Source organism: Eptatretus burgeri, chromosome 9 (assembly GCF_056783735.1).
Source record: "Eptatretus burgeri isolate ZD-2024b chromosome 9, Ebu_testis_v1, whole genome shotgun sequence".
NCBI lineage: Eukaryota > Metazoa > Chordata > Myxini > Myxiniformes > Myxinidae > Eptatretus > Eptatretus burgeri.
The window spans coordinates 8,223,683-8,246,199 of NC_140969.1; the positions used below are offsets into that span (position 1 = coordinate 8,223,683).

The following is a 22,517-nucleotide window of genomic DNA, read 5'->3' on the forward strand; positions in this document are numbered from 1 at the left end:
ATGGAGTCTGGAACACTGATGGGTTCCTCCTGTGAAGCCCATTTTTGGTTCAGGAAAAAATATAAGTGAATACTATATTCATTATTGTTGTGTGTCTGTCTGTCTGTCCCGAGCATAGCTCCCTGGGTTTTGATCTGATCCTGATAAAATTTTGGTGGGATGTTTATATCATGATCTAGTTTTGTTTTCCTGAGAATGGGCGTGGTACGCCCATTATGGGCGGAGCCACGCCAAAAAAACGTGTTTTTAGGGGGGTAGCCGATTTCAATTTATATCTTCTCCTTAGGGGTTTGTCGAATCTGACGGGTTTCAGTATTTGGTTAGCCCAATGGCACCTGCATAGCCCCACGGAGCTCGATTTATTTATTTATTTATTTATTCATTTTCATGTCAAGGTCACAAGGTCACGAACTTAGAAAATTGCAAATTTTGACATAAAAAATTATCTTCTCCGAGGGGTTTGTAGAATCAGACAGGGGTTTCGGTATTTGGTTAGCCCAATGGCACCTGCATAGCCCCACGGAGCTCGATTTTTCATTTTCGTCCCAAGGTCAAGGTCACGAACTTAGAAAATTGCGAATTGTGTTTTTAGGGGGAAGCCGATTTCAATTTGCATCTTCTCCTCGGGGGTTTGTCGAATCTGACGGGTTTCAGTATTTGGTTAGCCCCACGGAGCTCGTTTTTATTTATTTATTTTTTTTCATTTTCGTCCCAAGGTCAAGGTCACAAGGTCACGAACTTAGAAAATTGCGAATTTTGACATAAAAAATTATCTTCTCCGAGGGGTTTGTCGAATCAGGCAGGGGTTTCGGTATTTGGTTAGCCCAATGGCACCTGCATAGCCCCACGGAGCTCGATTTTTTTTTTTTTTTTTTTTTTTTTTTTTTTCATTTTCGTCACAAGGTCACGAACTTCGAAAATTGCGAATTGTGTTTTTCGGGGGAAGCCGATTTCAATTTGCATCTTCTCCTCGGGGGTTTGTTGAATCTGGCAGGGGTTTCGGTATTTGGTTAGCCCAATGGCACCTGCATAGCCCCACGGAGCTCGATTTTTATTTTATTTTATTTTTTTCATTTTCGTGTCAAGGTCACAAGGTCACGAACTTAGAAAATTACGAATTGTGTTTTTAGGGGGAAGCCGATTTCAATTTGCATCTTCTCCTTGGGGGTTTGTCGAATCTGCCAGGGGTTTCGGTATTTGGTTAGCCCAATGGCACCTGCATAGCCCCACGGAGCTCGATTTATTTTTTTTTTTTTTTTTCATTTTTGTCCCAAGGTCAAGGTCACAAGGTCACGAACTTAGAAAATTGCGAATTGTGTTTTTAGGGGGAAACCGATTTCAATTTGCATCTTCTCCTTGGGGGTTTGTTGACTCTGGCAGGGGTTTCGGTAGTTGGTTAGCCCAATGGCACCTGCATAGCCCCACGGATTTTTCATTTTCATCCCAAGGTCAAGGTCACAAGGTCACAAACTTCGAAAATTGCGAATTTTGACATAAAAATTATCTTCTCCGAGGGGTTTGTTGAATCAGGCAGGGGTTTCGGTATTTGGTTAGCCCAAGGGCACCTGCATCACCCCACGGAGCTCGATTTTTTTTTTTTTCATTTTCGTCCCAAGGTCAAGGTCACAAGGTCACGAACTTAGAAAAATGCGAATTCTGTTTTTAGGGGGAAGCTGATTTCAATTTGCATCTTCTCCTTGGGGGTTTGTCAAATCTGGCAGGGGTTTCGGTATTTGGTTAGCCCAATGGCACCTGCATAGCCCCACAGAGCTCGATTTTTTTTTTTTTTTTTTTTTTTTTTCATTTTCGTCCCAAGGTCACGAACTTAGAAAATTGCGAATTTTGACATAAAAATCACACGACCGCCCAAACTTTGAGAGCTCGGATGACAATATTTTTTTATGCATAATCTTGAGGTCATTCCCCACCTAAAGTCTTGAAACCATTTTGCTCTATCTCGAACACCTTACCCGTGGCGCCCCCTTCAATTTTGTTTTTACGCTGATTTCATCAAAGTATGGATAATCCGAGGAGTGCGAAATGCCATATAGCCTATATGACGTTATATTGTTCCTGGAATGTTCCAGAGGAAGTTTTGCACCAAAGGTCATAATCCTTGACCATTGACCTTTAAAGTTCAAAAAGGTCAAATTTTCAAAGTTGTGGGATTCGAACAAGGCTTTCGACCTTCTTCGACGAACTAACTCCAATAAGATATAGCACGTATCCTGCCTCCTTATTTTAATGTCCACAACATTGTTTTGTGACCTTTAAAGGTTATGCAAAGGTCAAATTTTGAAAGTTGTTGAACAAAACCAGGTTTTCGACATTTTGCAGCGAATAACCTGTCACTCGTACCACATCATGTTGATCATTTTTATAACTTGGTCAAACATTATCACATTGTCTCATCCTTGACTTCTGAAACAATCTACATCGTCAAATACCACTCGTGAACCGTCGTCGTCTTCAGACTTGTTATATACCAATTCCACTAAATGCTGCCAATACGCCATTATACGGCAGCTGTAAGTTAGAAACGCGTTCAGTAAGTTCTGTGGTCGTCCGGAAGACGTCAATCAAATACGTCAATATGCGTTGGAGATACGTTACACGCAGGTTCAAAGCACGTGACTCATAGGTTAGAAATAAGTTTCGGGTACGCTAAACATTACCTCGACGTGTTTCGACTTATGAGTAACTTACAAGTAACGTATGTCGACGTGTGTCAACGATCGCATAATGTGCCTACAACTTATGGCCAGCGTATGCAGAACGTGTGAGTCATACGCTGGCATATGTCGAAAAATTTTGAGCATGCTTAAAATTTGTCGACGAGCTCGGCGTACTACGACGTATGCCAGCGTGCTTCAGCGTGCTCTTAACGTATACAAAACTTACCCATAACGTATTCGACTTGTGCCAGCGTATTCGCCAAATTTTTCATACGTCGGCATACGCTGGCTAAAACGTCAAGGTGTGACAGGGCCTTCAGGAAGGAAAGCAGGGAATTTGAAGGAGGTGGGTTTGGGGTGGATTAACGGGGGTAGAAAAGATCGAGGATTTGGATGGGGGATGACAACAGGTGGTGGTGAACAGCTGTTTTGAAGTCCTTTTGAGTGCCCTGCGGAAATATGGTGGGGACAAATCGCAGACAGAGCAGGGGGGGTGAGACCGGAGAGGAGATGGTGGAAGACAGAAAGACCACTGACCTGCCTGCGGTGAGAGAGTGAGAAGAGGCCCAAAGACTCAGCCTCATCATGGGAGATGCCAATGATCCGAAATGCCTTGGTTTCCATGGCGTGAAGCTGAGAAAGGTGAGAGGCGGGAGCCCAGAGGGGAGAGCAGAACACCATCAGGCTGTGGACGAAAGGTTTGGATGTGGTCAGGAGCTCAGGTGTGCCAAGGAAGGACTTTGCACGACGGAGGATTTCCAATCAGCGACTGGCTTTGGAGGCCTGGTTGGAAATGTGGCTTTCCCAGGAAAGGTCATGGTAGACAGTGAGACCCAGAAGCTTGAAAGAAGGGACTTCTTCAAGTGGATTGTTGAGAAAGTAGATGGTGGGGTGTTTTCCAAACGGTCCTTTCAAAGAGACAAAGTGAGAGTGTGAGGTTTGTCCGGGTTGAAAGACATGTTCCACGTGTTGGACCAGTTTGTGATTTTACCCAGATCTGCAGAGAGCAAAGAAGTTGCTGCTTGCCGGTTTGAGGGATGACAGATGGTACGGCAGTGGGTGGAGTCATCAGCAAAGAGATAAAGAGGATTTTCCATAGAGTCGGGCGAGATCATTGATGAAAACCAGAAAAAGAACAGGGCCCAGAATACCACCTTGAGGAATTCATGCCTGGACAGGAAGAGGGGATGAGATACCTCCCTTTAAGGCCACATGTTGACTGTGACAGGAGAGGAAGTCTGTGAGCCATGAGTGGAGATGGCATTGGATACCATAAGAAGAGAGTTTGGTGAGCAGGGCAGGGTGCAAGACCGTGTCAAAAGCACGTGATCTGCCCAGGGATATGGCTCTGATTTCATGTCCGGCATTGAGGACCTCCATCCATTGTTCGGAGGGCAGAAGCAGCCTATCCAGGGTAGAGTGACCTGGTCTGAAACCAAATTGATGATCGGAAATCAAGCCATTGGAGAAGAAGAAGGATTTAATGTCTGAAGCGATGATGGATTCCATAACCTTGCTGATGATTGGTCGAAGGCTCATTGGTCTGGAGTTGCAGGGATCTGTTTTTGCACCTTTCTTATGCAGGGCAGTGATGTTTGCCTTTTTCCAAGAAGATGGCAGATGGCCTTGAGCAAATAACAGGGTGAATATAACAGAGTCTAGAAGACGCTGTTGTATGAGCAGATATATATATATATATATATATATATATATATATATATATATATATATATATATATATATATATATATATATATATATATATATGCCTGGTGTTGGCGTAGTGGTTAGGGCAGCGGTTTTTAATAACAGGGTGAATATAACAGAGTCTAGAAGACTCTGTTGTATGAGCAGATATATATATATATATATATATATATATATATATATATATATATATATATATATATATATATATACATGCCTGGTGTTGGCGTAGTGGTTAGGGCAGCGGCTTGGGATCCAAGAGGTCCTGAGTTCAAGCCCCGTTGGGCCACTGAATTAATACACCAGGGGGTTGACTCAGCCTGTCATCCTTCCGAGGTCGGCGAAATGAGTACCAGTATACTGGGCCGGTGTATACCCCGGTTAAAATAGGTGTACCTTATCCCTCTGTCGTAAGAGGCGACCAGGGTTGCGTCAGGAAGGGCATCCGGCGTAAAACATGTGCCAAATCACTATGCGGATATATATATATATATATATATATATATATATATATAATATATATATATATATAATATGAGCAAGAGCAGCGGAGCAGGTTTTTCGGACACGTGGGCTGATCCCGTCTGGACCGATTGCAGAATCTGAGGTGAGGTTTGACAACAAACTCCACCTTGTCAGGAGAAAAGGACACAGAGTCCAGGGAAAGTTGGGTGTGACTGGGTCAGGTGGGTTCAGAAAGCGATGGGTTTTGGACACAAGATTTCAATGCAAACACCGAATTTAGGCATTCAGCCTTTTCACGTGCGGTATCAGCAGTGCGGCCATTTGAGTTTAGGGAAGGGATGGAGGGGGAACATACACCAGAAACAGCTTTGATTAGATGCCACCATGATTTGGAGGAGGGAAAGAGGATTGAGAGTTCAGAGTTGAGCTTAGACAGATGTTTTCTGGCTCTCCTGAGGGTAGATACACACTTGTTCTGAGCTTTGGGAAAGGAACTGAGATTACCCTCAGTTGTGTTTGCTATCCATGAGGCAAAGGCAAGTTGTTTCAGGATAATTGCCTCGCCACAAACTTCAGTGAACCAAGGGTGGGAGGAAGGGTAGGACAACTGAAGACGAGAGGGGATAAATCTGTGCATGAGGGAGAGCAAGTTTCTTTGAAAGAATTCCCAGGATGAGTTGATGTTTGAGAAAGTAGTGATGGGAGACCAGACGAAGTTTGTTGGCTGCTTCTTGCCCCTGCCAGTCGGCTTGAGTTGGTGCTTTAATCTTGTGCTTTAATTGAGCCTTATTGTTGGCTGTGAGATGCAGCCATTGCATCCTTGATATCACCTGTTACTTTGATGAGCATCAAGTCTTTTGCCCAATTTCCAAAGACACTGATCTATTGTAATACGAATATGTTTGGATGTTTTCTCCTGCAGACCATGAAGGCCATTCACACAGACGGAGCCTGGACACGACATCAATCCAGTTTGAGGTTGAAGTGCGTGAAGATAATGGATATAAAGCAGAAGAAGTTACATTTGAATCGCTCAAAAACGTCATCGGTGGGTAGCATAACTACACAACTTCAGGTCAAACACTTCCATTTTATAAAGGCAGCATAGGATCTTTTATAATTGCTTGATTGGAGATTTAGCCGTTGGCCTAATGTACCCTCGAGTGTGCTCCAGGATGTAACCCTGTTGTGGTACCTCACCTACGATGCCAGCCAGCTTTAGTCAGATTGTTCCTCATCAGGGATTACTTCGACCAAGGATCTTCACCGGGGAAATACAAACTAAGTGGCTTTGAGCCTATCAACTGGGCTATTGTGCAGTTCCCATAATGCCTCACCTGATCGGGAGGCCGAGGGTTGGCTTAGTGTTTAGGTGGCTGGCTTGGGATCTTAGGGTCCTGAGTTTGAGCCCCGTTGGCTGCTGAATTAACACCATGTGGGGTTGACTCAGCCTGTCATCCTTCCGAGGTCGGCGAAATGAGTACCAATGTACTGGTGGAGGGGCACAGCGTCAGCGGCACAACCGTGCTTCCAAGAAATGATCGCGACCTGGCAGCCAAGCTGCCATACGCAAAAAGAATAACTGATCGGGGGAGGATTGATGGAGGGAGTGGGGGAAGTGTTTCATTAAACGCAGGAAATTTAAATTATAATCTTCATAAATAAACGTGTTCAACAAAAAATAAAATTTTAACTCCCCATTGGGGGATATATTTTGTGACTTGTCAATCTGTCTGCCCATCCGAAGCCATCTTGAAAATGACGATGTATTAATTTCATATTCAGCACATGCATGCAGTCATATCTGGGTACGAGGTATATTCATAAAAGACTTGAATTGGAGCAAATTTTGAATCTTGGGGATCTCATTAAACGACGCAATTTGGTGTCTGTCTGTCTGTCTGTCGGTTTTATGACCGTGATACATTTTGTCGTTACTTGTCCAATCTCAACCAAACTTGACAGAAGAACCTAGGGAAATATGATGGAGATTGTAGCAACTTCATTTGCCTCCCTCCCCAAGGGGGTATTCTGCCTTCAGTGAAGTCAGTGCATATTGACAGCTAATCATGGCGATTTTCCAATGCTGCTTCTAATAATACCAATGATGGTATTACAATAATACCAATATAATAATACCAATAATAATACCAATCATTATAAAGTTATTACAAAACTATATTAATACCAATAATACCCCCTCTCCACAAGGAGGTTTTTCCTCCTTCACCAAATGCTGTGTTAACGTGTACAAATAGCTTTACAGGGACTTGAAAATGTGGTTAGAAGAAGAGGCCTGCCCAAAGTTTTTTAAAAATATTCCAAACCGAAAACATGTGTGATTGATTACCTTTTTAAACAGTCGCATATTAAAAACCCCTGAAAAAAGGTAAAAATTAGGACCACTGGACCGAGGGAAGGGCTTGAGAAATGCAATGCATGGATTCCCCTGTAAGCAGGATGAGAATCACTTGACCACAGGTAATGCTGTACCCCCTCACATTCCTCACACATATGCCTCCTTATCCTCCCTCAATACATGTAGAATTTTACACCTCAATTCCATGAACAGCTCAGCTCTGCCATCAAGCCTGGCCCTGTGACTCCCCCCCCCCCATAAACGGTCTCACTTCAGACTCTGATCAAGATGAGGCAGAATATCTCCACTCCTGTTTGCCTCCAAATCTCGCACTCAACCCATCTTGTATTTTTGCATTATCCCCACCAGACCACCCTGTCCCTCCCCCCCCATATCCATCCCTGCCGTCGAGCATATCTTTCATACCTGATTCCGTCCAGCTGCAACAATTCATTGGTGATGGGCCCAGATGGCATCAGTGTTCATGTTCTCAAATACTCCTCACATTAGACATGTCGGTGGCCTGTTTATTACCACCTCTCCTCTGGTCTCTGCTCTCTTACCCATTCAATCCTCCTCAGCTCCTCGATGACACAAGTGTTCTTTTGGTAACCCCCTCCTGATTGAACTCCCAAAACCCAGGTTCACTACATGCCTCCACTCTTTCGTTCCTCTTTTCGACTGTTTGTGGAACCTCCTTCCTGCGCCTGTTTTATCCCACTCCTCCCTCTGGATCTTCAACCATGCACTGCACTCAATCTCATGTCATTCCTCTTACCATCCCGTATTATTTTCCCATATCTTACCATCCCGTCCCCCATTAACATAACCTCACTCGAGCCTCTAACTTTCACTTTCTGCTTTTTTGTTAGTGGACTCTGCTGTCTCTGAGGAACAGGAGAAAGAGAAGCAAAGGCGGATTCTCGACAAGTTTCAGAAAGCTCCCTTTGAAGAAATTGCTGCTCAATGTGAAGCAAGGGTGAGTAATTCCCCAAATTATAAGCTTTCGTTTAAGATCCAAAAACAACTGTCCATCCCTCGTCCCCCACTTTTCCTTCATGGTCATCCTTTTTATGTTTAAGATATTTGCTTCCCTCACTTTCACAACCCCATCTTGTGTTACTCACTCTCTCTAGGCGATTTCTTTGCAAAACAAGTTTGACAAGATATTTGAACTCACTGTAAGGTAAGTCTCACTTTTATTACCTTTCTGCATTTAATAACATGTTACTAAAGAAGGAAAATGGTTTTAATTTTCAGTATATATATATATATATATATATATATATATATATATATATATATATATATATATATATATATATATATATATATATATATATATATATATATATATATATATATATATATATATATCCTGTTTTCAAGGATGGCATTGTAAGAGGACCCCATAAAGCTTTGCCTTTATTGTGTCTTTCAGACCACCCCCGAGTCCATTGGAATTTGGCCACGTGTCTCGCCCCTCGGTGCCTGTGTACGAAATGAAACTTCCAGACTTGTGCGTCTACTAACAGTCCAGGCATAGAAATTGAGCTATGTCTCGTGACCTGCACATTCGTCATTCAGCATCAGCGTCATTAACATAGTCCCAACTTCCCGTTTCACTCCCATTGCCTTGACATGACGCGTCTTTTTCAGTTGCTGAAAAAGATTTTCTTTTTCAAAATAATGTTGTGTTTGCACTTGAAAAGAAAAAGGTAATGTACTTGTTTCAAACGTACTTTTGTAAAATGTCCTTTAAAACCATACTGGAATTCGATATGTACCGCAAGTTGAACCGTTGCAATGGTCCGGATGGGATGAAACGTGTCGGAGCTGCTTCTTGAGAGCTTTCAATCTCGCTGCCCAACCAAATGCAATAGCAAAGCACTTTTTATTTAATCCTTACACGTACATCCATGTGAAGCCAGATCCCATGAGTCACTTTATTGGTACTTGCACTGATGCTTAATTGGGGAGTGGGGGTGGGGTAGGGGGGAATCAAAAAATGCTTCAGTTAAAATAATAATTCAGTTAAAGAAAAATGGCAATTTGGATTGTTTTTCTTTATTTGCACAATTAATTAAAGACTACAAATCTCGGAGCTTATCTCCACAAGCAAATGCACAGCTTTGTAATGGTCAGAGCAAGTCGTCACTCTGGGTGAGAATTTATTTGTGTTCCAACCGGTAATGATCACAGTTGAGAAGCAATTTGAGAATTATTTAATTTCCTCCCACCACCACCATTTCAATATTGTTGAACCATTTGAACCCTGAGCTCCTTGGACTTTCGGCTCCCCGACCCTCGGCTCCCTGCAGAAAAATCCGGCCGCTCGGGTGTATGGAGGTTTTAAAAGCGGCTGATAAAACGGCTTCTCGGGATCAAAGGGTTAACGACCTGCCCCTCGTGCAGTTGAGGGAAGCTTTTAAAAGTGTTCGTCATTTTGTGTTGCACAAATGCCATAAACAAGTTTATATCATGTTCATGAGAGATTGAATCAATCTGGTGGTGCACACATGACATGGATGTTATGAGTCCATCCTTCAGGTTATCAGGCTTTATATTGTTGTTCATATTCCTGCAATAAATTTAAGTGCCATCTTTGTTTATTCAATTACAATGAGTCTCTTAACTGTAAGATCTTGCCCTTGAATATCACTCCCCTTCCAATACCCACGCCCCCCCCTTTCCCCGGACACACCCCTCACCCCCTTTTCAGTTTTTAAAAAGAACAAGCACCTATTTTATCATTATTTCACAATTGTATGAATAATGAGCCAAAGGATGGTTTTAACAGAACTTTATTGCATATGTGCACATTGCCATTGTTAAATCCATTGTTTGTATTTGGATAAATAAATATTTTTGGTTATATCAGGAAACACTTGTTTTGTGCTTACCCTGTTAATGGTGATGTGTTGTCATAATGGTGCTACATTTGATCTCACAATGCTGAATCTGAGTCTAAAAAGGTTTCTTTGCTTTCATGAGATGAGATTTTTTCAAAATTAATTCTTCATCCATCAAAAAAAAAAAATCTTTCAATAATACTTCCTTGGTGATGTTATTAGGGTTGGGCATAGAAGCATACTTTTTTTGAAAGGAGTGTTTTTTATGGCCAAATTTCATGCTGATCACAAATCCGTTGAACTTTTTGACATAGGTTGATGTCTAAGGTTGGTAAAATGCAAAAATTCAAAATGGCCACCAAATTTACCCACTTTTCAGGTAAAATTTGATAATTATGGCTTACTCGGGCATGTAATATTAGGGTTGGGCACACATCGACTTTTTCTCTGTTGTCCCGTTAAAAGGAGTTTTTTTATGGCCATTTTTCACACTGATCACGAATCCATTGAAATTTTTGACCTTGGATGATGTCTTAGTAAGACGTAATATTATTACATGCCCAAGTCAGCCATAATTATCAAATTTTACCTGAAAAGTGGGTAAATTTGGTGGCCATTTTGATTTTTTTGCATTTTACCAACCTCAGAGGGTTGGGCACACCGACTTTTTCTCTGTTGTCCCGTTAAAAGGAGTTTTTTTATGGCCATTTTTCACGCTGATAACGAATCCGTTGAAATTTTTGACTAAGGATTATGTCTTACGAAGACATCTTACTAAGACATCTTACTAAAAACTCACAAACCTATAAATAGTAAAACCAGAAAAACTGATAATTTTGCAGTGGTCTCTTAATTTTTTCCAGATATATATATATATATATATATATATATATATATATATATATATATATATATATATATATGTATATATGTATATGTATATATGTATATGTATATGTATATGTATATATATGTATATATGTGTATATGTATATATATATATATATATATATATATCTATGTATATATGTATATGTATATATATATATATATATATATATATATATATATATGTATATATATGTATATATATGTATATATGTATATATATATATATATATATATATATATATATATATATATATATTAGTTGCAGATTCAGCGACGGAGGGATTCTCAACCCACTCCGGCCGTCTCCAGGGTTTATAACGCCGGCCAGCTCGGCACAGGCCCCGGGTCACGCGTCTTCAATCGCGATACCAACGCAATCCTGAACCTTGCCAGTTGGGGAAATAGAACCCCTGGTTACAGACTGGTTTTGTCAGATGCAGGGCGTTTTCTGCCAGTCTGTAACCATTTTGGTTTTATATGCCAATCGAACGGATCGTTCCTCGACGCGACACAAATTAATCCATAGTGGCAACTTCATACGAACCAACCAGATTTATTGGGGAACATCGGGGAACACAGCACAAGCAAAAATCACGACAATGCTTTTATTAACAATCTTTAACCCGTTCTTAACTAGGGAACTACGGACTACAGGTTTCGAGGGGGTCCCTACCAAGATATGCCTTGCACAACACGTGCAGACAAAGACAGATAGCTTGCATGCAAGACAGAGTACTTGGTGATGTCTCATGGACGAGAGGACGGTGTCAAAAGCACGAATGTCGCTCACAACAGGGGGATGTCCATGGATTTGAGCCCCAGCCCAAACGCGCAGCATGGCAAGATGGCGGCGCTACACTCTTTCCTTTCCGCATCGCACGCGGTCTCCACGCGCTCTGACCCCGCGTAATGTCAACGATGGGCCTCAGCTGATTTCTCTCAAGGTCCAGCGTACAAATCCAGGCCTGGCCTGTTCTTCAGACAAGGCCCAAATCGAGGTTCCGGGCTCCGGCAAGCGGATTGGCAAACGTCTCGAGCCGTTGGTGTCAGCAGGGACCGTCAGAGGCTCCGTCGTCTCCTCTCCTGCCTTCCCGCCTCGAAGCCCAACTTCCCAACTCCGTCCTCTCAGAGAGAGAAACTGTCGAATCACCTTTTCTTTCCTTTTCCACGCTCGCCTCTCAAAGCCGGCTGCCGTCTCTCTCACGGCCGAATCACCTCCTCACAAGTCGATCGCCGTTTCGACGTGCAGGCCGCCTCTCTCACTGCCCCAAAAAGGGAGACTCGACGTGCAGGCAGCCTCTCTTACGGCCAAAAAAATGCAGACTTGACGTGCAGGCAGGTTCAGCGTCTCTCCCGGAAGATCCAACACTGTGCCTCGTTCGTTCACTCACTTCAAAAACACGAGCGCGCCTCGAGAGCGACTATTTCCACACACTGAACCTTTTCACGAAGCCTTCCTTCGCTCGCTTCCAAGCCACACTGAGCACGCCTCGAGAACCCGACTGTTCTTCACACACAGCACTCTTTTTACGAAGCCTTCGTTCGCTCGCTTCGAAGCCACACCGAACATGCTTCGAGAACCCGACTGTTTTTCAAACTGAGAACTCCTTTTCTCTCTCGTTTCTCTTTCGTTCGCTCCGTCGACACACGAGCACACCTCTCTCGGCGAAGCCGATAAACTCCTCCCCTTCGCGTCACTTCCTCTTTTTGGCCACACCTTCTCAGCCAACTGGGCGGGGCCTATTGTCTGGAGAGGGGAGGAAGAAGAGGGAGCCTTTGGCACACCACCACTGTACGAACAACAAAACAGCCTCTTACACCTCCTGACACACATGTAACGTCCATTTTACCATACAACCTAGCTGAACATGCATTTAATGGGGGATCTGAGCTAATCCTATATTTAGTAGTCCAATAAGAGCCATTTCCGTAAAAAAAAAAAATATATATTGTTGTAGATTTCTGCCCGCCGGCATGCGGACAGCCGCTTTTAGCCGAATCGCGGCCGTACGCCCACCGGACGAGCAATCCAGTCCCGGCTTTCCGGATCAACTCCGAAAACCAGCCACGGGTGTGTTTTTAAGCACACCACAACCTTGTCCGTACTCTACCCATGTGTTACAGGGTCAATCGCCGAATTGTCTAATCGTGCGGGTAGATTACCGAGAGATTGTACCTCAACGGGATCGCTTGGAAACAAGCCACTTAAGCAGCTCACTTCCTTTTGGGATAACCGAGCGGTGTATTATCGTGTAGTCCCGTTGGACCCGATCACTTTACCGGCTATTTAAAAACCAACTTATATTCCGAGGGCAAGACGGCAGTTCAATTGGGGAAGGAGGATACAACGAACGGGTTACATTTGAAGAAGCACATTTATTTCCACACGTATGCAGTCAGGTATTCATGCAAGAAAAGCACGTATTCAAGCATGCACATATGCAATTGTACAGCCAACAAAAACAATGCAAAGGAACTACGACCGTTTATTTATTCTTTCGTCACTTATACACAGTTCTACTTAACGGACTCGGCGCCACAACTTTCATACAAAGAAAAGCAAGGAAAAACCCCCTCAAAGACAAGGGGGTAGACTGGACCTCTCGGGGTCTTTATGACATGGAGCTTTGAGGACCGAAGGAGCTCCAAGAGCCGGGCTGGTTACCTTGTCCTGGTGGTGGCTCGCTGGGTCGGCCCGTGATGTGGTCCCCACGGCAGCTAGCGTAATCGCGGCTCGGCCGCGGCCTGGTGATTCGGGCCCCAGCCGGCAACGCCTGAGAGGAACGAACGGGTCTTTGCTCTCTCAGAGTTGATGCTCTCTTTAAGAACCCGTCCTTCCCTCAGCGATGCTCGGACTGTTCTGAAGCCCGATCACCTCAGACCGTTCGGTGCTGGTTGGCGAGCTCTCTCCGGCTTTCTCTCCACGTCCCGAACACAAACACGCAGCTCTGCGCAGCACAGCAGACTTGGCCGTGCTCCACGCTCGCGTCTCCTCAGCTTCTCCACAAACTGCAGGCTCCAGGCGCTCCGAACCCCGACAGACACTCCACAGACTGACTGCGCTTGGCGCTCCGCTTATATAGGGTCTGTGAGGCGAGATCTGATCACCGAACTCTCACCTCTGACCCCCACTGGCTCCGCCCCTCTCGATCCGAATTCCGAGGCGAAGCTTGCACAGAGCAGGCGTGCGCGAAGACAGCGACCCTGCGCGGCGAGCGGACATGCGCGAAATCACCGACTTGTGCGGCGAGGAAACCCCCGCGTCTGCCTGCAGCGATGTGGACTCGCCGTGGCTGGTGCCAAGATGGCATCGTTTCAGAAATGAAGGTGAGGCGACTTGTTCGTGTTGATTTATCGGGGGAGATGTGGTTTAGGAGATGGTGAGATGTCGTTGTTGTGAAGGCGGTGTGGAGAGGGTGATTGGTGGTTGGCGATGTGGAGGAGGTGGTTGGTGATTGGCATGGTGGAGAAGGTGGTGGGCGTGGTGGAGAAGGTGGTTGGTGGTTGGCGTGGCGGAGAAGGTGGTTGGTGGTTGACGTTGTGGTGGAGGTGGTTGGTGGTTGGCGTGGTGGAGGTGGTTGGTGGTTGGCGTGGTGAAGGTGGTTGGCATGGTGAAGGTGGTTGGTGGTTGGCGTGGTGAAGGTGGTTGGTGGTTGGCATGGTGAAGGTGGTTGGTGGTTGGTGTGGTGGAGAAGGTGGTTGGTGGTTGGCATGGTGGAGAAGGTGGTTGGTGGTTGGTCCAAAGTAACGATAGAAAAGAAAAATGGCTACCTCAAAGATCACAGCCCGGGTGACACGAATAATTTCCAATAGACAACGGTGGGGAAATCTATTTGAACACAGACATATCGGCATAACTGATCTCAGGACCTATATGGTGCTCTGCGAATTTCCACAGCCGTAACATTATATACTAGCATATACCCGTGCTCCGCACGGAGTTGAATGGCTGGCAAAAGGTGGATGAGGCATAATAGTTGATGTTATGGGAAGCTGGGGAGGGTGTCATTAGGGATGTGATGCACTATGGTTACCTGTCCTTAGTTTTCTAAAGGACCTCCCTGTAGATGACATTTTGGGTGAGTGTGTGTTGCTGAATAGTATTTGTGAGGAATTATTGTCCACTTTGATAGATATATACGAGTAACCTCTTGCACGTAAAAATGCAACATATAGTTGGCCATGGGAGAACACAGGGGCTGGGAGGTATATTCCGAGTTTGTCAAATGTTTGGCTCTGGGATTTGTTTATGGTCATCGAGTATGCGAGTCTGACTGGAAATTGCATCCTCTGCAGTGTGACTGGAAGGTTGGTGTCTGATGGGGCAAGTTTAACATGATATAGGCCTAGCCCTAGACTGAACAGGAGCAGTGGAGGGTGACCGAGAATCAGAATGCAAATTTCAATGAACGGCACTTTTTGGCGAACATCCGACGATCGAACACCGCTTGGATGCTTTAATTTGAAGACCACACATGCAAGACGCAACACAGGTAACGATGGTGGTTGATATTGACAATTAATGTAATGAACGGCAGTTGTTTGGGTGCATCCGACAATTGAACACCTCTTTAATTTGAACAGTTAACAGGCACGCATTCAAGGTACAGAATCTATTGTCGGACACCGCGCTTTCGAAGAACAAAGAAAAGAGAATCTGGGCAATGAAGGGATGACCTCATACCCGTTCCCTGGTTCCCCCTACTTTCAGATTACAGCCTTTGATGTTATCTGGACGTAGGCCGATTGCAACTTATTTTTGGGTGTTTTTAATTTGTACGTTGGATTTCAGACACAAATTGACAGTCTTAGAGGGCGTGTTCAGTCCGGGAAAGAGCCAATCGGGGTACATCATGTTGGCAGAGCTCTGGTGTTCATCGTTCCCCTCCTTCCACGCTGATTTTAAAAACATAACCATTGCTGATGTTCTGAGTTATACTATTTATTATCAGTTGTGTTTATGTTCAGTGTTTGATGCAATGAGTACTCCCTTACTTGAGTTCATATATTTTGGATAGATGGCAGCACTTACCGGACAGCAGTTCAGGGATGGCGACCGAACGGGAATAAATGCGGCCGTCGATGGGTTGAAAATCTTGTTGAAGCCACGTTGTCATCCAATTCCAGCTTAGAAATTTAGTGTATCGTCTTCGTCACATTAAGAAACCCCAATATATGGGAAATGAGTACATTCTTGCCAGTGGTTTCGGAGGAGAAACGTCAAAATACGCGCAGACATTAACAGAAATATATTTTTTTTAATAAATCTTTACTTTAAATACAATGTTTCTTGTAACATTTTTTTTTTTGTGTCAAATTCACCTTCTGAGGTAGTTAGCATGTGCAGAAGAGGGTTTTACATTGCAGACGCTGTTTTCTCGGAGTGGCATTACGCCTCTCGGCGGTGACGGTCTGTCGACGACAGACCGAATGACGTCAGCGAATGACCAATGATGTCATGACGGAATTACGCCTCTCAGCGGTGACGTCACACATCGCCATGCAAACGAATGTAAAAATTAGAAAATCTCCCAAAATTCCCAAACCTGTCCGTCTGGCACGATCTCACATAACCCATGCTGTTCATTCGACCACAGAGCACCCGCATGCCGGAGGTGGCGACAATCCGTCCAGCAGTTTTGGAAGAGATACATCAAATTACGTGCAGACTTCAACAAAAATAATATATATATTGTAGATTTCTGCCTGTGGAGACCCTGGTTAAAATAGGTGTACCATATCCCTGTGTCGGAAGAGGCGACCAGGGTTACGTCAGGAAGGGCATCCGGCGAAAAACATGTGCCAAATCACAATGCGGATCATACGGATGATCCGCTGTGGCGACCCCGAACGGGAGCAGCCGAAAGAAGAAGAAGAAGATATATATTGTTGCGGTTGAGGAAATTCGCAAACCACCATACAGGTCCCGTAGGTGAGATATCTCTAAGTACATGTGTAGTTAGCCCCAAACCCGTTGTTTAGAGGGAATAAATGTGATTCATTCAGGCTGCGACCCTTTAAGATAGCCCTTTTTCTGTTCTATCTTTATTTTGAGCCAACCACGTCTCAACCGCCATCACACAACAACCACCAACCGCAACGCCGCTTCACAACAACAACAACGCCAACAGCCACGACCTTTACCTTCACAACTCGCTCCCGCAAACATCGCATCACTGCCATTCCAAACGTCGCCATGGCCAAGGACCAGCACTTTGGACCCTCCACCACCTTCGCCTCTCCTTCTGCGGCCATTCCCGCAACGCTTGTGGGCACCGAGCGTCAGGCTGTCCTGGACTCGTACAGGGCGCGCGCCGAGCCGTGGGTACAAAGTGCGGCCTTTCCGAGGAGAAGTCGGATCAGGAATGATACACGCCCACTTCTGATCCGTCCAATCAGCAAGCGCGGGGCAATTTGGCCCTGCCTCCAGGCGCGTCAGAGTAGAATCGGTAGATGCAAATTCGAGGATCAGGGGAGATTCACGCCCCTTTTTATCCGTCCAATGGGCGAGCGTGGCTCCACCCCCGAGCTTGTTCTGATCCAGAAATTTGCATATGGGATCTCCTACACCACTATAAAGCGCCGAGCGCGGGGCGAATTTAGCAGTTTTTCGGTCAAGGGAGTTGGAGAAGAGTCAAGGCGAGTTCGAGAAGTGTGGCAGCGGCAGAGTGTGGCAGCAGCAGTCAAGTCGGGTCTGGAGGAGAGTCAGTCTGTCGGAGGTCGGAGTCTGTCGGGGTTCGCAGTCTGTCGGGGAGCTGCAGAGAGGGGAAGCCGGGAGCGCGGTCGAGGACGCAGCGGAGTCGCTTGTCGCGGGACCCAAGCAAGCCAGCTATCCTCTTTCCCCAGAGCATCAACAATTCCCCCCGTTTCCCCCCCCCCCCGCGCTGAGATAGTGCGAAAAGGGGGCCCCGTTCCCACCCCACTCCAAGCAGTGCCAACGAAACCCGCGAAGGAGCGCAGAGTCGGGGCACCGCCGCCACATTTGCGGCTCATCACAAGACACGGGTAGGCTCCACCTGGTCTCGCGGCCCACAGGCCCCGTGTGCCCCCTTGTCTTTGAGGGTGGCCATTTTCTTTTGCTTTTGAGTAAATGTGTTGTCGGCGCCGTCTGTAAAGTAAAACTGTGTAAGTGTTGCCGTGTGCTCGCGTAGTCGGTAGTAGATCTGCATTGTTGTGTTTCTTTTGTAACATCTGCTTTTGGTGCATAATTGTTGTAATTGTATATGTGTGCTTTCCGTGTGCCGCAGAATAAATGTGCCTCATGTTGAACTGTTTTTCCCGTTTCGCTTCGTCTTTTCTTGAATTGAATCTTCATCTTGCTTCACGTAAAGGGTTGGTAGTGGGCTTAATACGCCCGATAATTAATCGGAACCGTCGAGGCCGACGTTAACACCGCTCGGTTATCCCGATAGTAAGGAACGGGTCGCTTAAGTGGCCCGTGTCCGGAGTCGACCTGCGGCGAGGTGCGATCGCCCGGTCTACCCTCCGTGTGGGTACTTAGGTTGGTCGAATTTGGCGAACAACCCTATCCCACGCGGGGGGCCGATTGGCACGATCGTGGTGAGGCCGAAAGGCCCACCCGTGACTAGTTCCCGGCGTTAGTCCGAGAGGGTCACGACAGAATTGTCCGTCCGGTGGGCGACGTGCCGCGATTCGAGTTACGTGGCCGCTCGCACGCCGGCGGGCGTGAATTCGCAACAATACATATTATATATATATATATATATATATATATATATATATATATATATATATATATATATATATATATATACACACACACACACACACACACACACACACACACACACACACACACACACACACACACACACACACACACACACACACACACACACACACACACACACACACACACACACACACACACACACACACACACACACACACACACACACACACACACACACACACACACACACACACACATACCTGGTGTTGGCGCAGTGGTTAGGGCAGCGGCTTGGGATCCAAAAGGTCCTGAGTTCAAGCCCCGTTGGGCCACTGAATTAATACACCAGGGGGTTGACTCAGCCTGTCATCCTTCCGAGGTCGGCGAAATGAGTACCAGTGTACTGGGCCGGTGTATACCCCGGTTCAAATAGGTGTACCATATCCCTGTGTCGTAAGAGGTGACCAGGGTTGCGTCAGGAAGGGCATCCGGCGTAAAACATGTGCCAAATCACGATGCGGATCATATGGATGATCCGCTGTGGCGACCCCGAACGGGAGCAGCCGAAAGAAGAAGAAAACATGCATATACATACATATATATATATATATATATATATATATATATATATATATATATATATATATATATATATATATATATATATATATATATATATATATATATATATATATATATATATATATATATATATATATATATATATATATATACATATATACATATATATACATATATATACATATATATATATATATATATATATATATATATATACATATATACATATATATATACATATATATATATATATATATATATATATATATATATATATATATATATATATATATATATATATATATATATATACATAATTTTCTTTGCACAATAATCCCCATCTAAAATATTGACAAACAAAACATTTGAATCTTTATATTTTTTAAGATACCCCTTTTGTGCCATTACGAAATGATAAACTTCTCTTAATGCTCTTGTTTGACCACCTCCTGAGCCACATATCATTTTGAGATTATAGTAAATTGTTTTTTCATTGTTCAATTGATAACCATCAAAGTTTTCAGTCCATTCAAGGATATTCATTTTTTTCTTTACATCCTCTAACTTACTAGTTTTTAAATTGATTCACTTATTTGTTTTATTTACCTTTGTTTTAGTTATTTTTTCAATAAGACTTATTTGATATTTTTCACATTCATTATGTTTTCCATTTATATACCAAGACTGAGATTTTCTCCACTCTTTAGTTTGATTAATACTTGGTTTAACCATTTATATATTGCGAAAAACGCGGCGGAAGCCCTTAAAAAACCCTAACCCATCTTCCCATCGTTAAAACACAATCTATTCTATTCACTCTATCATACAATATCCATATGGAACACAATCTATTCCATTATCTGAAATAAATCTCATCATCAAAGGCTCCTAATGCCTTTTTATTTAATTCTTCACTATATATGTTATGTTTATAACTTATTATTGTATTCATTTTCCTGTATTCTTCTTTCTTATTCATCAAACAATTATAATAATTTCTAAAAGTTATTGATTTCTTTATTACATATTTCTTTATTCCCTTTAACCTCTTATCAATCTGATCACCATACTTATAAGCATATGCCTTTGCTCTCAATCCAATAAACTCACTCATTACTTTTCCACCTAACTCATCCTTAAACTTACCAATAACCTTTTCATTCTTTTTGGAAAATAACTCGCTCTTCTTGCTGAAATTACTTGTATCATATACTCCAATAATTTTCTTCATATCTTTATAAACATCATCAGTTTTTATATCTCGGATAAAACTATCAGTGTCCAGAAACAATGAAACATTTTCACCATACTCTTTCTTTAAGTCATTATACAAATAATCATACATCAATATCTTTGATAAATCAAGAACTGCTGTTCCAATATAAATTGCTTTATCCATTACAATACTTTCCTTTTTCATATGAATTGCAGAAAAGTTCTCTGAAAAAACCTCTTCTCTCTCAAAACTTGGTTTATTTATCAATCTCGAAGCTTCTTTCCAAGATGTTGCAAATCTAATGTTTTGCCTGTTTCTAACATTTTCCATAGTCTTTCCAAATACAGCATTATTCATTAATTTATAAAAGTCCCCTTCAAATTTTACTTTTGTATTTGCTCTCATATCTGTATTGAATTGAATATACTTTTTCACCCAAGGACTTTGTTTAAATTTTAAAACTCTATGAATTTTAGCTACTCTCAATCCTTCTCTCAAAAACTGTTTTAAGCTTCTCTGATGAAAAACATATCCCTCTTTACAATAGAATGTTGTTAATAACTTTTCTGTTGATTTGCCTTTAATATTAAAACTTTTATGATAATCACTGAACCATTCTTTCTTTGGGGTTTCTTTCTCACATGCAAAAGGAAGATCTTTATGCTCATTATGAAGATCACTCGGGTACCTCAAATCAACTTCAAAATAATAACCTTCTTCTTCGTCATTCAATTCCTCTTGAGAAGAAATAACAATATTCATCAAAGCCTTTTCATAATCCTTTTCTTCCACGCACTCTAATTTACCATAAGGCAGAGATTGAGACATTGCCCATCCATACAAATTATTAGCATCAAAATACATCAAATAATTACTATCTTTTTCACTATCATAATTTGGAAGATATTTATTATTTGCTTTAGCATATCTTTTTGAACATACTTGTGATATTCCACCTCTCTTGGACTTCTCAATCATCAAAAGCATATCAACATCACTGATTAAATCTATATCTTGTTTTGTCATTTTCAACATTGCACTCCAAGCTAAACCAGGAGCTGTGAAATAGTGGGCAGGATCTAATCCATAATAATTTTTATTATGACAGAGTGATCTAAAAGCTTCAAACACATCAGCTAACAATAAAACATCTGTTTTTAGATATAAATCATGATATTCTCCAAGGTTCTTTATCTTAAATATTTTCCATATTTCTTGTGCATGTTTATATTCCTTATCACTTATCTCTTCTTCATAAAGGTTATTATAGAAACTTTCTTTTGAAGGAAGTTGTGTTTCTTTAAATCTCATAAATGAATCCATATAATCATAAGGATAAATTCCCTTACTTGTAAGAATTTTCTCTTTACTTTGAATTTCATTCCTTGTTTGAATTTCCTCTCTCGTAAGAATTCCTTCTTTAATCAGAATTTCATCTTTAATCTGAATTTCCTCTTTAGTTAGAATTTCATTCATTGTTCGAATTTTCTTTATAATTAGAATTTCATCTTCAGTTAGAATTTCTTCATTAATTAGAGTTTCCTCTTTACTTTGAATTCTATCTTTAATCTGAATTTCCTCTTTAGTGAGAATTTCCTCTTTTGGAAAGAATGAATTAAGATTTGGAAAAGAGTCCATGGAGCTTAGATTTGATGTGAGGTAGGCTAGTGGTGTTCCCATAAACTTGTAAGAATCTAGAAGCCTAATACGAGTTAAAGGTTTTGTGAATATCATTTTTGTAAATGAAATATACTTTTGACTTGTGTTTGTTGTGGCAGAAATATTCCCTGGTGTTTTTGAAAGTTCATTTATAAATAGATGTGTATCATAGCTGGCGCTGTTGTGAAGAAAGACTGGAATAAAAGAAGGTAATTTATAATTAAGATTACAACAGGAATGAGCGGGACCTCTATATTTACCAGTAAGATGACAATGATCCCTAACTTTAGACTCCTTAATTTCCCCCTCACAAATATGACAGATATTGTTCTTTCTAAATTCTAATTTTTCTTCTTTGGTTAATTTCATCGGTTCATTTGTTTTTCATTAATTTAGTGAGTCTTATACAATCCTTTTC

General features: G+C 42.7%; 1 protein-coding gene across 4 annotated transcripts in view; it reads left to right on the forward strand.

Annotated features, from left to right (window-relative positions):
• The window catches only part of LOC147019488 (protein EFR3 homolog B-like), a 108,301-nt gene extending 98,210 nt beyond the window's left edge, over nt 1–10,091 (forward strand). For all 4 annotated transcript variants that reach the window (XM_085894014.1, XM_085894013.1, XM_085894012.1 and 1 more), the window contains 4 exons: nt 5,770–5,895; nt 8,079–8,185; nt 8,343–8,392; nt 8,648–10,091. In XM_085894014.1, the coding sequence (XP_085750140.1) occupies nt 5,770–5,895; nt 8,079–8,185; nt 8,343–8,392; nt 8,648–8,738 (374 nt within the window). In that variant the 3' untranslated portion in view covers nt 8,739–10,091. The remainder of the gene's footprint in view (nt 1–5,769; nt 5,896–8,078; nt 8,186–8,342; nt 8,393–8,647) is intronic.
• Nucleotides 10,092–22,517: the final 12,426 nt, after the last annotated feature.